Consider the following 16,503-nt stretch of genomic DNA (forward strand, 5'->3'; position numbering starts at 1 on the left):
GGTCTTTCACATTTACTTGCAACGACAGGCGGAGACCGACTTAAACATCTCTCCCTGAACAACAGCACCTCCGACAGTGGAGTGTCTCACTGGTGCCTTGTTGGAACGTTAACCTACACTTCATGCTTACTCTGCAGTGTGATTTGAACTCAACTCCCTGACTAAAAAGGTACAACTACTATCACTGAGCTCGGCTGACATCACAAATGCTGCTCGCCCTCCTGAATTTCTCCAGATTTTCAGATTTCCAGCACTTGCAATGTGTTACTGTTTTGTTTTAACATTACAAGTGGCTGGTAAATCTCTGGGCGAAGGACAGCCAGCCAGAGTTCTATCTGCTGACTCCCAGTTGGAATGTATGTGCTTGCAGATGTCAGGAGGGGAGAGGATTGGGCTGAGCTGTGGTGCTTCCTGTCGTTGAACAACTTGCCAAGCTCACAGACTAAGCTTGTGTGTGAAGTATGGCACCTTGAAAAGAGAAGGCTGAAGACCATCTCATATCAGTCTTTAGAAGTATGAAAGGTTTTGACAGATTAGGGAGAGAGGGAGAGGGAGAGAGAGAAAAACAGACAGACAGACATACCGACAGAAAGAAATAAAGGAAATCTAAAACCCATGATCAAAAGAAGTGGTGGAGGTGAATAGTATAGATATATTTAACAGAAAGCTAAGGTAAGCAGCTGATGGAGCTGGATGATGAAAGATAGGAGTGAAGCATAAACTCTAAATGGCCTACCTCTGTGCTGTATATTCCATACATTCTTAATAATTTGAACAAGGTATCCAAGGATGTCAGCTCCCTGTCACTAATCCCGATACAAGTTAGTGCCTTCAAGAGATGAGTCAGGGTACTTAGGTCACTTTGTGGCTTCCCAGATACCCTACCTGGAAACTACTGGCAGCAATGAAGACTCTACCAGTTTAGCACAGTTACTATCCCTAATCCTTGCCCCAACTCAGTAACCTAACTGTGAAAGCCAGCTTTCTGCGGGTGGTAATTACTAAGGGGCAGACAAGAATCAAGCTCCAAATTAATGTGATTCATGGTGGATAGAAGGCAATGTAAATCAGTCACTCTCCCAAACAGTATGTTGCAGTTCCGTTTGCCCCGGTTGATCTAATGTCGATGCAAAACACTTTATGGAGATTTTCACTGCTTACATGACACTGATCCCACTCAGGCTTTTCTACCTTTCATTCTATTCATAGATAGGCATTGAATTCACAACTACCAGTTCCCCAAAGGAAGTATCAAGAGCAACTCTTCATGACTCTGCATGAGAAAGTAGGCACGTGTGTTAGCTCAGGTTACAACAAATCAATAAATGTGCTTCTGTCTTAGCATATTTAATGCTGTGTTTGTAACAGGACCTGGTACATGGAGCAACTCTCTACTTTTGTGGCTCTGGGAAAGGTGGCACGGTGGCACAGTGGTTAGCACTGCCGCCTCACATCATCAGGGAGCAGAGTTCCATTCCGGCCTTGGATGACCATGTATGTGGAGTTTGCACGTTCTCCCCGTGTCTCCCACAGTCCAAAGATGTTCAGGTTGGGTGGATTGCCCATGCCAAAATACTCCATGGTGTTTCAAGATGTGCAAGCTCAATGGGGTTACGGGGTTATTGGGATAGGGCAGTGGGCCTAGGACGGGTGCTCTTTCGGAAGGTTGATGCAGACTTGATGGGCCAAGTGGCCTCTCTCTGCACTGTAGGGATTCTATGGGAAATATCTTGGCGATATTTGCCCGAGCAGCTGCAGACATATCAAGTCATTGAAAGAACGACAGAAAGAACTCATATTTATTGAGTGCCTTTCACAATATTCCAAAGTGTTTTACAATCATTGAAGTACTTTTTGAAGGTCTAATGTAGGGAAATGCAGCAGACAATTCACACACGGCAATGTCCAACCAAGAACAATGTGAAATGGCCACGTCTGTTTTATTGATGTTGGTTCAGGACATTGGTGAGTATCTCCACTGTTTTTCATCAAAACAGTGTCACACAAGACAGGGCATACAGGGTACTGATTTAAACACGTCTCACCCAAAAGACAGCATTAGCAACAGTGCAACGCTCTTTTCGCGCCGCACTGTATAGATTTTGTGCTCTCAAGTCTCTAGAGAGCTTCAAATTACTACAAAAAAGGGGACAATGGCTCAAACCCTGAAAAGGCAAACTTAGGGCTGAAGTTTATCATGCAAAGTAGGATCTACACAGAGGTAGAATCTGGGTAGCATATTGGGATCAGAAACCCTGCCTCAAGTTTGGATACTGCAACGGGCTGTATTTATTAGAATATACAAACTGAAGACATTGCTTGGAATTTCTTCTCATATTGTGGGATCAATCTTCAGTCTAGTGCCCCACGTCTCCAACACATTATAGAAAATGACTAAAGAACTAGAAGCATTTTATTAAAATTAATCATTTAATGAAACTGTTGACATATTTTTGTTTGAATTCAGTAAAATATTTAGTGTCCCTTTGGGGCAGCATGGTAACACAAGTGGATAGCACTGTGGCTTCACAGCTCCAGGGTCCCAGGTTTGATTCCCCGCTGGGTCATTGTCTGTGTGGAGTCTGCATGTTCTCCCCGTGTCTGGGTGGGTTTCCTCCGGGTGCTCCGGTTTCCTCCCACAGTCCAAAGACATGCAGGTTAGGCGGATTGGCCATGATAAATTGCCCTTTGTGTCCAAAAAAAAAAGGTTAGGAGGGGTTATTGGGTTACGGGGATTGGGTGGAAGTGAGGGCTTAAGTGGGTCGGTGCAGACTCGATGGGCCGAATGGCCTCCTTCTGCACTCTATGTTTGATGTTCTATGTTCCCCAATCCCCTGTGAATTATAAAATGGTAACTGATTCTAGCCAGATCTGTGGTAATTTATAAAATGAATCCAACCCAAGGTATAATGGTTTTTAAAATGATCAATTCTAATCTTGGCTCTCGGTTATAAAATGTTTTAACTGATTCTTGCCTGTGATCTGAGGTGATTAAAAAAAATATTAATTCCAACCTGATGTCTTGAGGTTTAGAAAATGTTAAATGATTCAACCTTGTGTACCACAATTTTAAAAATAGCTATTGATTCCAACCCAATCTCTGGAAATTCACGAAATAAATGTTGCTTCTTGCCTGACCGAAGTGTTTTTTTCTTTATAAATAAACTTTCTTTATAAATAATACCTACAGTGGGAAACATACAGTCCGTAAAAGCTTCTATAGGTATGCAAAAAGGAAATGATTAGCACAGACAAATGTGGGTCCAATACAGGAAGAGATAGGATAATTGAAAATTGAAAATGAGGAAATGGCAGAGAAACTATACAAATACTTTATGTCTGTCTTCATGGAGGAAGATACAAAAAACTCCCAGAAAGGACCAAGGGATCAGTAGGAATGAGGAGCTGAAAGAGTTTAATATTGGTAAAAAAGAGTAGGGCTGGAGAAATTAATGGGATTTATAGATTATAAATCCCAAGGACCTATGAGCTACATTCCAGAGTGTTTAAAGAGATGGCTCTAGTGATAGTACATGCATCGGTGCTCATCTTCCAAAGTTCTATAGATTCTCGAATGGTTCCTGCAGATTGGGAGGTAACAAATGTAACAAACGTAATTTAAGAAAGGGAACAGAGAGAAAATGGGGAACTCAGACCTGTTAGCCTAATATCAGCAAGGAGGAAATGCTAGAACATATTATAAAATAATGTGTTAATTGGTCACTTGGAAAACAATGACAGGATTGGACAGAATCACCATGAATGTATGAAAGGGAAATCATATTTTAGTTTTTTAGGATATAACAAACGGAATAGATAAGGGAGAACCAGTGAATGTCTGTTCTTGGATTTTCAGAAGGCTTCTGATGAGGTCTCACACAAGAGGCTAGTAAACTAAATAAGAACACATGGGATTAGGGGTAATATGCTGGTATGGATTGAGAATTAGTCAACAAACAGAAAATAGAGAGTGGAAATAAACAGGTCATTCTCAAATTGGCAGGCTGTGACTAGTGGGGTATCACAAGGATCAATGCTTGGCCCCCCCCGCTACTCACGATCTATATCAATAATTTGGATGTGGGGACCAAATGTAATTTTCCAATTTTCTGATGACACAAAGCTAGGTAAGAATGTAAATTGTGAGGAGTATGCAAGGAGACTTCAAAGGGGTTTAGACAGGCTAAGGAGTGAACAAGGACATGGAGGATGGAATTCAACATGAAAAAATTGTAATGCTATCCACTTTGGTAGAAAAAAGTAAAATGTAGAGTATATTTTAAATGGTGGGAGATTGGGATGATGCCCAAAGTGATCTCGGCATCCTTGTTCAAGAGTCACAGAAAGCTCGCATTCAGGCGCAGCAAGCAATTCAGAAGGCAAATGGTATGAACATAGAACATAGAAAATTACAGCGCAGTACAGGCCCTTCGGCCCACGATGTTGCACCGTCCTGTGATACCCTTCTAAAGTTCCTCTACACTATTCCCTTATCGTCCATATGCCTATCCAATGACCATTTGAATGCGTTTAGTGTTGGCGAGTCCACTACTGTTGCAGGCAGGGCATTCCACGCCCTTACCACTCTCTGAGTAAAGAACCTACCTCTGACATCTGTCCTATATCTATCTCCCCTCAATTTAAAGCTATGTCCCCTCGTGCTGGACATCACCATCCGAGGAAAAAGGCCTCTCACTGTCCATCCTATCTAATCCTCTGATCATCTTGTATGCCTCAATTAAGTCCCCTTTTAACCTTCTTCTCTCTAACGAAAACAACCTCAAGTCCTTCAGCCTTTCCTCATATGATCTTCCCTCCATACCAGGCAACATTCTTGTAAATCTCCTCTGTACCCTTTCCAATGCTTCCACATCCTTCCTATAATGTGGCGACCAGAACTGCACGCAATACTCCAAATGCGGCCGCACCAGAATTTTGTACAGCTGCAACATGACCTCATGGCTCCGAAACTCAATCCCTCTACCAATAAAAGCTAACACACCATACGCCTTCTTAACAACCCTCTCAACCTGGGTGGCAACTTTCAGGGATCTATGGATATGGACACCGAGATCTCTCTGCTCGTCCACACTACCAAGAATCTTACCATTAGCCCAGTACTCTGCCTTCCTGTTATTCCTTCCAAAATGAATCACCTCACACTTTTCTGCATTAAACTCCATTTGCCACCTGTCAGCCCAGCTCTGCAGCTTATCTATGTCCCTCTGTAACCTGTAACATCCTTCTGCATTGTCCACAACACCACCGACTTTAGTGTCATCTGCAAATTTACTCACCCATCCTTCTACGTCCTCCTCCAGGTCATTTATAAAAATGACAAACAGCAACGGCCCCAAAATAGATCCTTGTGGTACACCACTAGTAACTGGACACCAGTCAGAGCATTTCCCATCAACCACCACTCTGTCTTCTATCAGCTAGCCAATTTCTGATCCAAACTGCTAAATCACCCTGAATCCCATGCCTCTGTATTTTCTGCAATAGCCTACTGTGGGGAACCTTATCAAACGCTTTACTGAAATCCATATACACCACATCAATTGCTTTACCCTCATCCACCTGTTTGGTCACATTCTCGAAGAACTCAATGAGGTTTGTGAGGCACGACCTACCCTTCACAAAACCATGTTGACTATCTCTAATCAAATTATTCCTTTCCAGATGATTATACATCCTATCTCTTATAAACCTTTCCAAGACTTTTTCCACAACAGAAGTAAGGCTCACTGGTCTATAGTTACCTGGGTTATCTCTACTCCCCTTCTTGTACAAGGGGACAACATTTGCTATCCTCCAGTCCTCTGGCACTATTCCTGTAGACAAAGATGACTTAAAGATCAAAGCCAAAGGCTCAGCAATCTCCTCCCTAGCTTCCCTGAGAATCCTCGGATAAATCTCATCCGGCCCAGGGGACTTATCTATTTTCACACTTTCCAGAATCACTAACACCTCCTCCTTATGAACCTCAAGCCCTTCTAGTCCAGTAGCCTGTATCTCAGTATTCTCCTCGACAACTTTGTCTTTTTCCTGTGTGAATACTGACGAAAAATACTCATTTAGCACCTCTCCTATCTCCTCGGACTCTACGCACAACTTCCCACTACTGTCCTTGACTGGCCCTACTCTTACCTTAGTCATTCTTTTATTCCTGACATACCTATAGAAAGCTTTAGGGTTATCCTTGATCCTACCTGCCAAAGACTTCTCATGTCCTCGCTTGGCTCTTCTTAGCTCTCTCTTTAGAGCCTTCCTAGCTAACTTCTAACTCTCAAGCGACCCAACTAAACCATCACGTCTCATCTTCACATAAGCCTCCTTCTTCCTCTTGACAAGTGTTTCAACTGCTTTAGTAACCCATGGTTCCCTCACTCGACCACTTCCTCCCTGCCTAACAGGTACATACTTATCAAGGACACGCAGTAGCTGTTCCTTGAACATGCTCCACATTTCCATTGTGTCCATCCCCTGCAGTTTTTCTCTCCAGGCGATGCATCCTAAGTCTTGCCTCATCGCATCATAATTGCCTTTCCCCCAGCAATAACTCTTGCCCTGCAGTTTATACCTATCCCTTTCCATCGCTAAAGTAAACGTAATCGAATTGTGGTCACTATCACCAAAATGCTCACCTACCTCCAAATCTAACACCTGTCCTGGTTCATTACCCAGTACCAAATCCAATACGGCCTCGCCTCTTGTTGGTCTATCTACATACTGCATCAGGAAACCCTCCTGCACACATTGGACAAAAACGGATCCATCTAAAGTACTCGAACTATAGTGTTTCCAGTCAATATTTGGAAAGTTAAAGTCCCCCATAACAACTACCCTGTTATTTTCGCTCCTATCCAGAATCATCTTTGCAATCCTTTCCTCTACATCTCTGGAACTTTTCGGAGGCCTATAGAAAAGCCCTAACAGGGTGACTTCTCCTTTCCTGTAACTTAACTCAGCCCATACTACCTCAGTATTCGAGTCCTCATCAAATGTCCTCTCAGCCACCGTAATACTGTCCTTGACTAACAATGCCACCCCTCCCCCTCTCTTACCACCTTCCCTGAGATTACTGAAATATCTAAACCCCGGCACCTGCAACAACCATTCCTGTCCCTGCTCTATCCATGTCTCCGAAATGGCCACAACATCGAAGTCCCAGGTACAAACCCATGCCGCAAGCTCACCCACCTTATTCTGGATGCTCCTGGCATGGAAGTAGACGCACTTTAGACCACCTTCCTTCCTGCCAGTACACTCCTGCAACTTTGAAACCTTACTCATGACCTCACTGCTCTCAGCTTCTTGTGTACTGGAGCTACAATTCAGTTTCCCAATCCCCTGCTGAACTAGTTTAAACCCTCCCGAAGAGCATTAGCAAACCTCCCCCCGAGGATATTAGTACCCCTCTGGTCCAGGTGTAGACCATCCCGTTTGTAGAGGTCCCACCTACCCCAGAATGAGCCCCAATTGTCCAGGAATCTGAAACCCTCCCTCCTGCATCATCCCTGCAGCCACGTGTTCAACTGCTCTCTCTCTCTATTCCTCGACTCGCTAGCACGGGGCATAGGTAACAACCCAGAGATAATAACTCTGTTTGTTCTAGCTCTAAGTTTCCACCCTAGCTCCCTGAATTCCTGCCTTACATCCCTATCCCTTTTCCTACCTATGTCGTTGGTACCCAAGTAGACCACGACTTGGGGCTGCTCCCCCTCCCCCTTAAGGATCCCGAAAACACGATCTGAGACATCGCTGACCCTGGCACCAGAATCTCCTATCTATCCCTCTAACTATGGAGTCTCCAATGACTAATGTTCTACTCCTTTCCCCCCTTCCCTTCTGAGCAACAGGGACAGACTCTGTGCCAGAGACCTGTACCCCATGGCTGACCCCTGGTAAGTCCCCCCCCCCACCCCCCAACAGTATCCAAAGCGGTATACCTGTTACTAAGGGGAATGACCACAGGGGATCCCTGTACTGACTGCTTACCTCCAGCCCCTCTCACCGTCACCCATCTATCTTTATTCTTTGGCGTAACTACCTCCCTGAGGCTTCTATCTATGACCCCCCTCTGCCTCCCGAATGATCCGAAGTTCATCCAGCTCCAGTTCCCTAACACGGTTTTTGAGGAGCTGGAGTTGGGTGCACTTCCCACAGATGAAATCAGCAGGGACACTGACGGCGTCCCTCACATCAAACATTCTGCAGGAGGAGCATTGTACCGCCTTCCCTGACATCACCTCAAGATTTAAAAAAAACAAGAAAAAGAAAGGAAAAGCTTACCTAATATTCCCTCAAACCCTTAGGTTAGAGGAGGTGGAAGGGGGGGGGGGGGACACTGCAAGTGTAGTGTCTCGGGTTTAGCAACCACCCGACTTGTTACAGGCACTCACCTTCCCGACAGGGCCCTGCTCCGGCCAAAAATCCGGAGGCCGCTCCCGCTGGAAGGTAAGCAGATTTAAAGGCACTCACTCACCTTCCTGACAGGCCCCTGCTCCCGCCGAGAATCCGGAGGCTGTTCCCGCTGAAAGGTAAGCAAATTTAAAGGCACTCACTCACCTTCACGACAGGTCCCTGCTCCCGCTTCCCAACGACCGTGGTTTTTTTTTGGTTAGAGGAGGAGGTGGGGGGGAAACACTGAGGAAGTGTTTCGGGTTTAACTGTCATTTGACAACAGCCCCTCCACAAACCACCTTCAAATTAGGCTGACCGCACTGCACATATGCAAATTTTCCCGGAACAGCCAATCGGTAGCTCTGCTCTGCTTCCCTCTGCTGGTATGTGGGCTTTCATTGCAGGAAGATTTGTGTACAGGATTGGAGGTCCTGCTGCAGTTGTACAAGGCCTTGGTGAGACCCCACTTGGGGTATTGCGTACAGTTTTTGTCTTCTTCACGAAGGAATGATATACTTGGCATTTAGTGAGTGCAATGAAGGTTCACCAGACTGATTCCTGGGATGGCAGAATTGTCCTTCAAATAGAGATTGAGGAGACTGTGCTGTATTCCCGAGAATTTAGAAGAATGAGAGGTGATCTCATTGAAACATATAAAATTCTTACAGGGCTCGACAAGGTAGATGGCAAGAAGAATGTTTTCCTTGACTGCAGAGGGCAATCGATGCTGTCATTGACTATGTTCAAAACAAAGATCAAAAAGTTTATAGATAATAAAGACATCAAGGGATTTGGGGATAGTGCAGGAAAAAGGCGTGAAGGTAGAATATCAGCCACAATCCAATTGAATAGTGAAGCAGGTTCAAGGCGCCGAATGGCCTACTCCTGCCCCTATTTCCTAAAGTCCTGCAATTGTTACTTCATGTTGTGCTGTCATCTACTGGTTTATATAACAATATTCTTTAAAATTCCAAACCAGTCTGTCTTGCAAGATGTTTTTTATAAATGGTGCTGGAGGAGACTAATGGTAGAAATGTCAGTACAAGTGGAAGGCAATCGGCCCATCGTGTATGTGGTAGTGCTCGATTCTTCACCAAGATTATCTGCTCTAATTTCATCTCCCTACTTTGCCTTGTAGCTTTCAATCTTAAACGACTTATCCAATTCTCTCTTAAATTATGAGGCCATGTGGCACACCACAGGATATGGGTACACATGGCTTTTGTGCATCCGCATATGAACATAGAACATAGAGTGCAGAAGGAGGCCATTCAGTCCATCGAGTCTGCACCGACCCACTTAAGCCCTCACTTCAACCCCATCCCCTGAACCCAATAAACCCTCCGAACCTTTTTTGGACACTAAGGGCGATTTAGCCTGGCCAATCTACCTCACCTGCACGACTTTGGACTGTGGGAGGAAACCGGAGCACCCGGAGGAAACCCACGCAGACACGGGGAGAATGTGCAGACTCCGCACAGACAATGACCCAAGCTGGGAATTGAACCCAGGTCTCTGGCTTAAAGGCTGGGTTGATACCAACAAGCCAGAGATAACACAGCGATCAGCACGAGCTATTTCACAGAAATTAACATTCAATATCAGTTTTCATTAGTTTCCATCAAACTGATAAGTCTTGTAATGAGCCAGGATCTTTCTTCCTGTGTAAATACATTATACATTCTTGCTTTCCTATGCAAGCCTTTGGCAATGGAATAACACTCTCAGTCACTGAAATGGCTGTCGGCTAATGTGCAATGCATGGCAGCATTTGAATATCATAAAGCAGGCTGAAAAATAATTTATTTTCTTCCTTTGCGAGCCTTTGATCACAGGGTATCTAATTCAACTGACAAAATTTCATAATTTCTTTTGTTATGTTTTTGAGTTCCTGGGGGAAAGAAATGCTTTCAAATTCAGGGGCCTGAATTCAGCATCCAGCACTCTCGGGTTAGGTCCATCACATATTAGATCCTCAGTAACGCTCCCACCACACAAGTACCCCAAGGCCAGAGTAAAACTGCCTCTACACCACTCAATGAATCAGAAGGCACAGAAAGTGGCCACTCAACCCACTGTGATCTGTTAACTCTATGAGGAGCAAACCACTGAGTCCTACTGTCTGCTCTATGTACAGCCCCACAAATGTCATGCTTTCCAACATTTATCCAATGTCTTTTTGAAAGTTACTATTGAATCTGCTTCCACCACCTTTTCAGGCAGCGCATTCCAGAACGTAACAACTCAATGTGCAATTTTTACCCCCTCAAATCTCCACGGATTTCTCTGTCAAATACCGTACCTGACCTGCCTCCCCGAACAGGCGCCGGAATGTGGCGACGAGGGACTTTTCACAGTAACTTCATTGAAGTCTACTTGTGACAAGCTATTATTATTAAACCTATGTCCTCTGGTTATCGACCTTTCTGCCAGCGCAAATATTTCCTGCCTATTTACTGTAACAGAACTCCTTAGAATTTTGAACACCTCTAATAAATCTCCCTTTCTCTGCTCTAAGGAGAACTATGCCAGTTTCTCCAGTCTGTCATTCTTTTCTGTCAAGCTCTCCTATATTCAGGGAGAGCACAGGTTGGGTGCTGAGTAAAGATGCCTCAACAATTTTCTTTCAAGCATTCCCAGGCTGGGTGCAGGACTTGCAAGGTATAGTATAGATGAACACTCCCCCTAATAATAATAATAATAATCTTTATTAGTGTCACAAGTAGGCTTACATTAATACTGCAATAAAGTTACTGTGAAAATCCATCTACCCCTTGTTCAGAAGGATGTTCATGATGTACCTTTGAGACTCTTAAATATTTCCTACATCAGACTCTTACTGTGACAGATCTAGCACCAATTTAATCCTGTGGGAAGCTTTCCATAAGGAGCTGAAGTGGGTCTGAATAACTGACCTCATGCTTACAATCAGCCATTTGCTCACAAGTCTGGGCTGGATTGGAACCCAGGACATAGAAGTCAAAGTCAAAGTCCAGTCCATTTCACCACCAGTGCTTACATTAGCCACAGCTCAGTTGGTGGTACACTTACCTGAGTCAGAAGTTGCTGCGATCAAGCCCACCTCCAGAGACAAGAGTTCATTAATTCAGAGTGACACTCAGGGAATGCTGCAATATCAGAAGTACTGTCTTTTTTTTTTTGAGTGAAATAAAAGATCCGACTGCATGAACCTAACAAGAACCATCAAGTTGTCCTGGTGTCCCACCCAAACCTGATCACCTCAACCAACACCATTAAGAATAATTCAACTGGTCAGTGATTTCATTGTTTGTGGACCTTGCTGCTTCCAGAAGGAATTTATTGGCTGTGAAGTGAACTGGACAGAAAGGCACTATATAAATACGAGCATCTCCATTCTCAAAAACGTGTAAAATGTAGAAAGCATTGGCATGTCTCACATTAGAGCTAGTTATCCAGCGACCGGGATACAATTAGTAATATAGGGAGAGTTTCAGGCAGAAGACCTCCTATCTATCCATCATAGCCTCTTGGTGCCTTTCTTAACAACCCTGAATCTCACTTGTTTAAAAACCTCCTTGGTCCTCTTGTTTTATCACCCATGTCAGCAATCTGTTCCACTGAACTCATGCACAGTATTTATATGAGAATTTAAATGTTTTCACATGCTAAAACATAAAAACATTTCTGCCTTCCTCCAAAATTAGCCTCGTGTCGTCCCCCCCCCCCCCCCCCCCCCCCAACCCCTCCCAGATTTCCTTCACCCATTGTTGGTTGCTGTGCTTTCCGCCATCGAAACCCTAAACTCCGTAATCCATAGGGGCAGCAGGGGCAGCAGGGTAGCATGGTGGTTAGCATAAATGCTTCACAGCTCCAGGGTCCCAGGTTCGATTCCCGGCTGGGTCACTGTGTGGAGTCTGCACGTCCTCCCCCTGTGTGCGTGGGTTTCCTCCGGGTGCTCCGGTTTCCTCCCACAGTCCAAAGATGTGCGGGTTAGGTGGATTGGCCATGCTAAATTGCCCGTAGTGTCCTAATAAAAGTAAGGTTAAGGGGGGGATTGTTGGGTTACGGGTATAGGGTGGATGAGTAGGGTGATCATTGTTCGGCACAACATTGAGGGCCGAAGGGCCTGTTCTGTGCTGTACTGTTCTATGTTCTAAACCTCTGTGTCTCTCTCTACCTCCTTAAAATCTGCTCCCTTTGACCAAGCTTTGGGCCATCTGTCCTAATATTTGTTTCTACGGTTTAGTGTCAAATTACACTCCTATCAGACACCTTGAAGCAGTATACTATGTTAAAGGTACGATGCAACCACAAGTTGTTGTTATTGTAAAATGTTTCATAAGAGCTGGTAGCACAGTGGTTAGCACTATAGCTTCACAGCACCATGGACCCAGGTTTGATTCCCGCTTGGGTCACTGTTTGTACAGAGTCTGCACATTCTCCCCGTGTCTGTGGTTATTTCCTCCAGGTGCTCCTGTTTCCTCCCACAAGTCCTGAAAGACGTGCTTGTTAGGTGAATTGGACATTCTGAATTTTCCCTCAGTGTACCCAAACAGCCACCGGAGTGCGGCCACTAGGGGATTTTCGCAGTAACTTCATTGCAGTGTTAATGTAAGCCTACTTGTGACACTAATAAAGATTATTATTATTTAGAGCGAATGACTGCTGTTATGGGCAGCACGGTAGCACAAGTGATTAGCACTGTGGCTTCACAGTGCCAGGGTCCCAGGTTCGAATTCCCTGCTGGGTCACCGTCTGTGCGGAGTCTGCACATTCTCCCTGTGTGTGCGTGGGTTTCCTCCGGGTGCTCCGGTTTCCTCCCACATCCAAAGACGTGCAGGTTAGGTGGATTGGCCAGGATAAATTGCCCCTTAGTGACCAAAAAAGGTGTGGAGGGGTTATCGGGTTACGGGGATACGGTGGAAGTAAGGGCTTATTTGGAGATTCGATGGGCCGAATGACCTCCTTCTGCACTGTATGTTCTATGTAGGTAAACGTAACACCAACAATTCATAAACTACCATGAGGTGAATGACCAGGCTTGTTTTTTTTGATAAGGAAATGGGCTGCTGGTGGAGGGCTGAATGTTTCTCCGGAATCCCAGAGAACTCTCTCATTCTTTATATTCTGCCCCCAATTGTTAAATTGCTCACACAGTAATTAAAACTGAAGAGAAGAGATAAAACGTTTGGCTGCGAAATCTCATTATACGATTACAACTGTAGGGATTGGAATAATTATCTTTTGTTCAGTTCTTTTGCAGTGAAAGATTTGCCAAATAATGATCAGCCTCATTTTCTTTCTTTTCCACATAACTAACAGAATCTGCACCAAGTCTTTTCTTTTTGTGCAAATCTCGTAACATCCTTCTGAAGGGCACGAGAGGAAAGCAGACCAGAGGCATGGATTAATAATCCAGCAACACAAATTCAAATCGTACCTTGACAGCTGGGGAATTTAAATTCAGCTAATTAAATAAACTAAGTATTAAAAAACTAGTTTGGTTGATGGTGACCATAAGACTATTAGAGTATCACAAAAAAAACATTGTGTTTGGTAACGTCTTTCAGGAAAGGAAAGATACTCTGATTCCAGACTCAACACATTGTGGAGGAAGACTGCAAGAAAATCTAGTATCCACACAGAGGTTAAGAAGATACCTCACCACCTCAGTTATGGCAATTGGAGATGGGGCAATAAATGCTGGGCCTTCTCATGAATGAATTTACAAAAAGACAGACTGGACCATAACTTCACACTTCATCCCATGGACAGCATTTATAAACAGGATTAAGCCTATCATCTCCGCGAGGCTGTTCCGCTATTCAATTAGATCTGTACCTCAACCCAATTTACTCGCCGCTGCTCCAAATCCATTAGGTGCCTGACTGAACAAAAATCTACCTATCTATCTTAGCCTTGAAAACTCATTAGCCACAACTTCCTGTGGAAGTGTCTTCCAGACTTCCAGGTTTTGTGAAGTAGTTCTTCCTGACATCACATCCCGAATGGTCTCGATCTAATTTTAAAACAATGCCCCTCCTCACCATGCAGCGTTCTCTCAGAACTGAACTCGAGCATCGGCTTAAAAGCACTGTCATGACATTCAAACCCACAATCATCAGTGCCAGGTGAGTGTGCTGCTAACTGAGGCCAGGCTAGCAAGCGTGCACACACACACAAACACAATACAGTATATATTGCAGATTCTGCTAGTTATATAAAAAGATAAAATAAGGCTGATCATCATTTGCCAAAACGTTTTCTGTAAGAGAGCTCAACAAAAGATAATTATTCCGAACCCTACAGTTGTATTCATGATGAAATATTCGAGCCAAGTGCTTTATCTCTTCTCTAGTTTTAATTACTGTGTGAACAACCTAACAACTAGCAGTAAAATGGAAAAGACAGACATGACAATCCAAGCTCCTGTTTAAGAAAATCTTATATCTGAAGGCTTATGCTAACCTAAAACTGTCAACATACTTTAGTTTTTTGGCAGTAAACATCTCAGTAGCATTGTAATTTGGAACCCAGACAAGTCACAGAGTTGTTACTAATAATGAAGATCTGCAGCTTAGCAAGATTTAAAGCTTACATAACAGCAGTCACTACAATGCAAATTATCTCATTTGTCATGCAGTGTTTTAATTGGCATTTGCTGTAAAGCATTTTGGAACGTTCTAAGGTCATGAAAGACGCTAGGTAAATGCAAGTCTTCAGTGTAACGTGATTGAACTCATTCATACTCTATGATTTATAAACATGAAGTTTAAGCACTCAAATTTCAGTTACCTGTTGCTTATACTCCATCCAGCATTAGACCATATAGGAGCTCCCTCACTCACCATTCCACGATGCTAGCATCTTGCTGTCCAAATGGGGACGGGGCCTCTGTTTCCTGACTTCATACAGCCTTTTTCTACACGTGCTCAGAATGTCTTTCACCTTTTTCACGTCTAAGCCAAACTTGGTAGCTGTGAACTCCAGTGAGTAACGGACAATGAGGACATTCTTGTTTTCTAACTCTCCATGAGGATCCTATAAAAATTGAAGAAATATTACATAAAAAACACTTTAAAAATACAACAACGTCACCGCAATCTCATCTCCAAAACTCATCTCCAGAATATAACCTGATCTCCAAGGGACCATCATATTCAGTTTGGGACACCTCAATTAAAGGAGTAAAGTAACATTAAAAGAATGAGACACAATTTATGGTAATGTAGCAATGTGATAAAATATTACTGAACAAATAACCCAGAGGAATGGATGAATGAACCTGTGTCAGAAGTTCAACTCCTACTATGACAGGTGAGAAATTTGATTTTAATTAGTTAAATAAATCTGGACTAAAAAGCTAGTCCCCATCAAACAGCTGGATTGTTGCAAAAGCCTGTCGCGAATATCCTTTATGGAAGGAAATCACCCTCCCTACCCATTCTGGCCGACAAATGGCTCAAACCACTACGGCAAGCATATTGAGTACAAAACTGGACAGGCCACCTGAAACAGGCCAAGGTGTCAGACTGAGACATAACAAAGGCAGAACCAGCTTTGTTAAATTGCCATTTATTAATTGGAGTGACTGCAAGAAGTCCCCAGAGGCTAAGCCCCAGGAGTCCAGGACCATGTAAAGTAAAGGTCTCAGGGCGGGCAGGGGATGTGAGGTTGGGGGAGGGGACGGGGGGGGAGGGGGGTGGAAGGTGGTGAGGAAGCTGATGTTGAAGGGAGGTTGTTGATGCCCAATCTTCCCAAGTTCTTTCCTCCCTAGGCTGTACATGTACACATGATGCCCAATTCCACTGTCAACTGTAGCGGATTAAACATAGGTGCATTGAAAGAAGAGCTGCAAGATTCAGGTGACATGCGCCACCTAAATTAGCCCATAAAAGCAAAGATATGTCCCTGTACCTGTAGTAGTTTCTGCGATTCTTTTATTATTTTTTATAGTGGCGTCAGTCAGTGCTGGTGTGAACCTATGGTTGTTGCAGATGGGGGCTATGTCCCGACATTTTGGTCAGGCCAAATTGCCGCCGTAGGTGGTTCCAGTACTAGAGGCTGGCTATCACCACTGGGCTGCTGGAGTGGTTTTTGGGTGGGGATGGGAGT

The 16,503-nt window shown here is 44.0% G+C and overlaps 1 protein-coding gene across 3 annotated transcripts in view; it reads right to left on the reverse strand.

Annotated features, from left to right (window-relative positions):
• Window positions 1-16,503, reverse strand: part of spata20 (spermatogenesis associated 20) — a 590,771-nt gene that overhangs the window by 409,284 nt on the left and 164,984 nt on the right. For all 3 annotated transcript variants that reach the window (XM_038776992.1, XM_038776994.1, XM_038776993.1), the window contains one exon: window positions 15,237-15,429. In XM_038776992.1, coding sequence (XP_038632920.1) covers window positions 15,237-15,429 — 193 coding nt within the window. The remainder of the gene's footprint in view (window positions 1-15,236; window positions 15,430-16,503) is intronic.

This window comes from Scyliorhinus canicula, chromosome 18, assembly GCF_902713615.1.
Source record: "Scyliorhinus canicula chromosome 18, sScyCan1.1, whole genome shotgun sequence".
Lineage (NCBI taxonomy): Eukaryota > Metazoa > Chordata > Chondrichthyes > Carcharhiniformes > Scyliorhinidae > Scyliorhinus > Scyliorhinus canicula.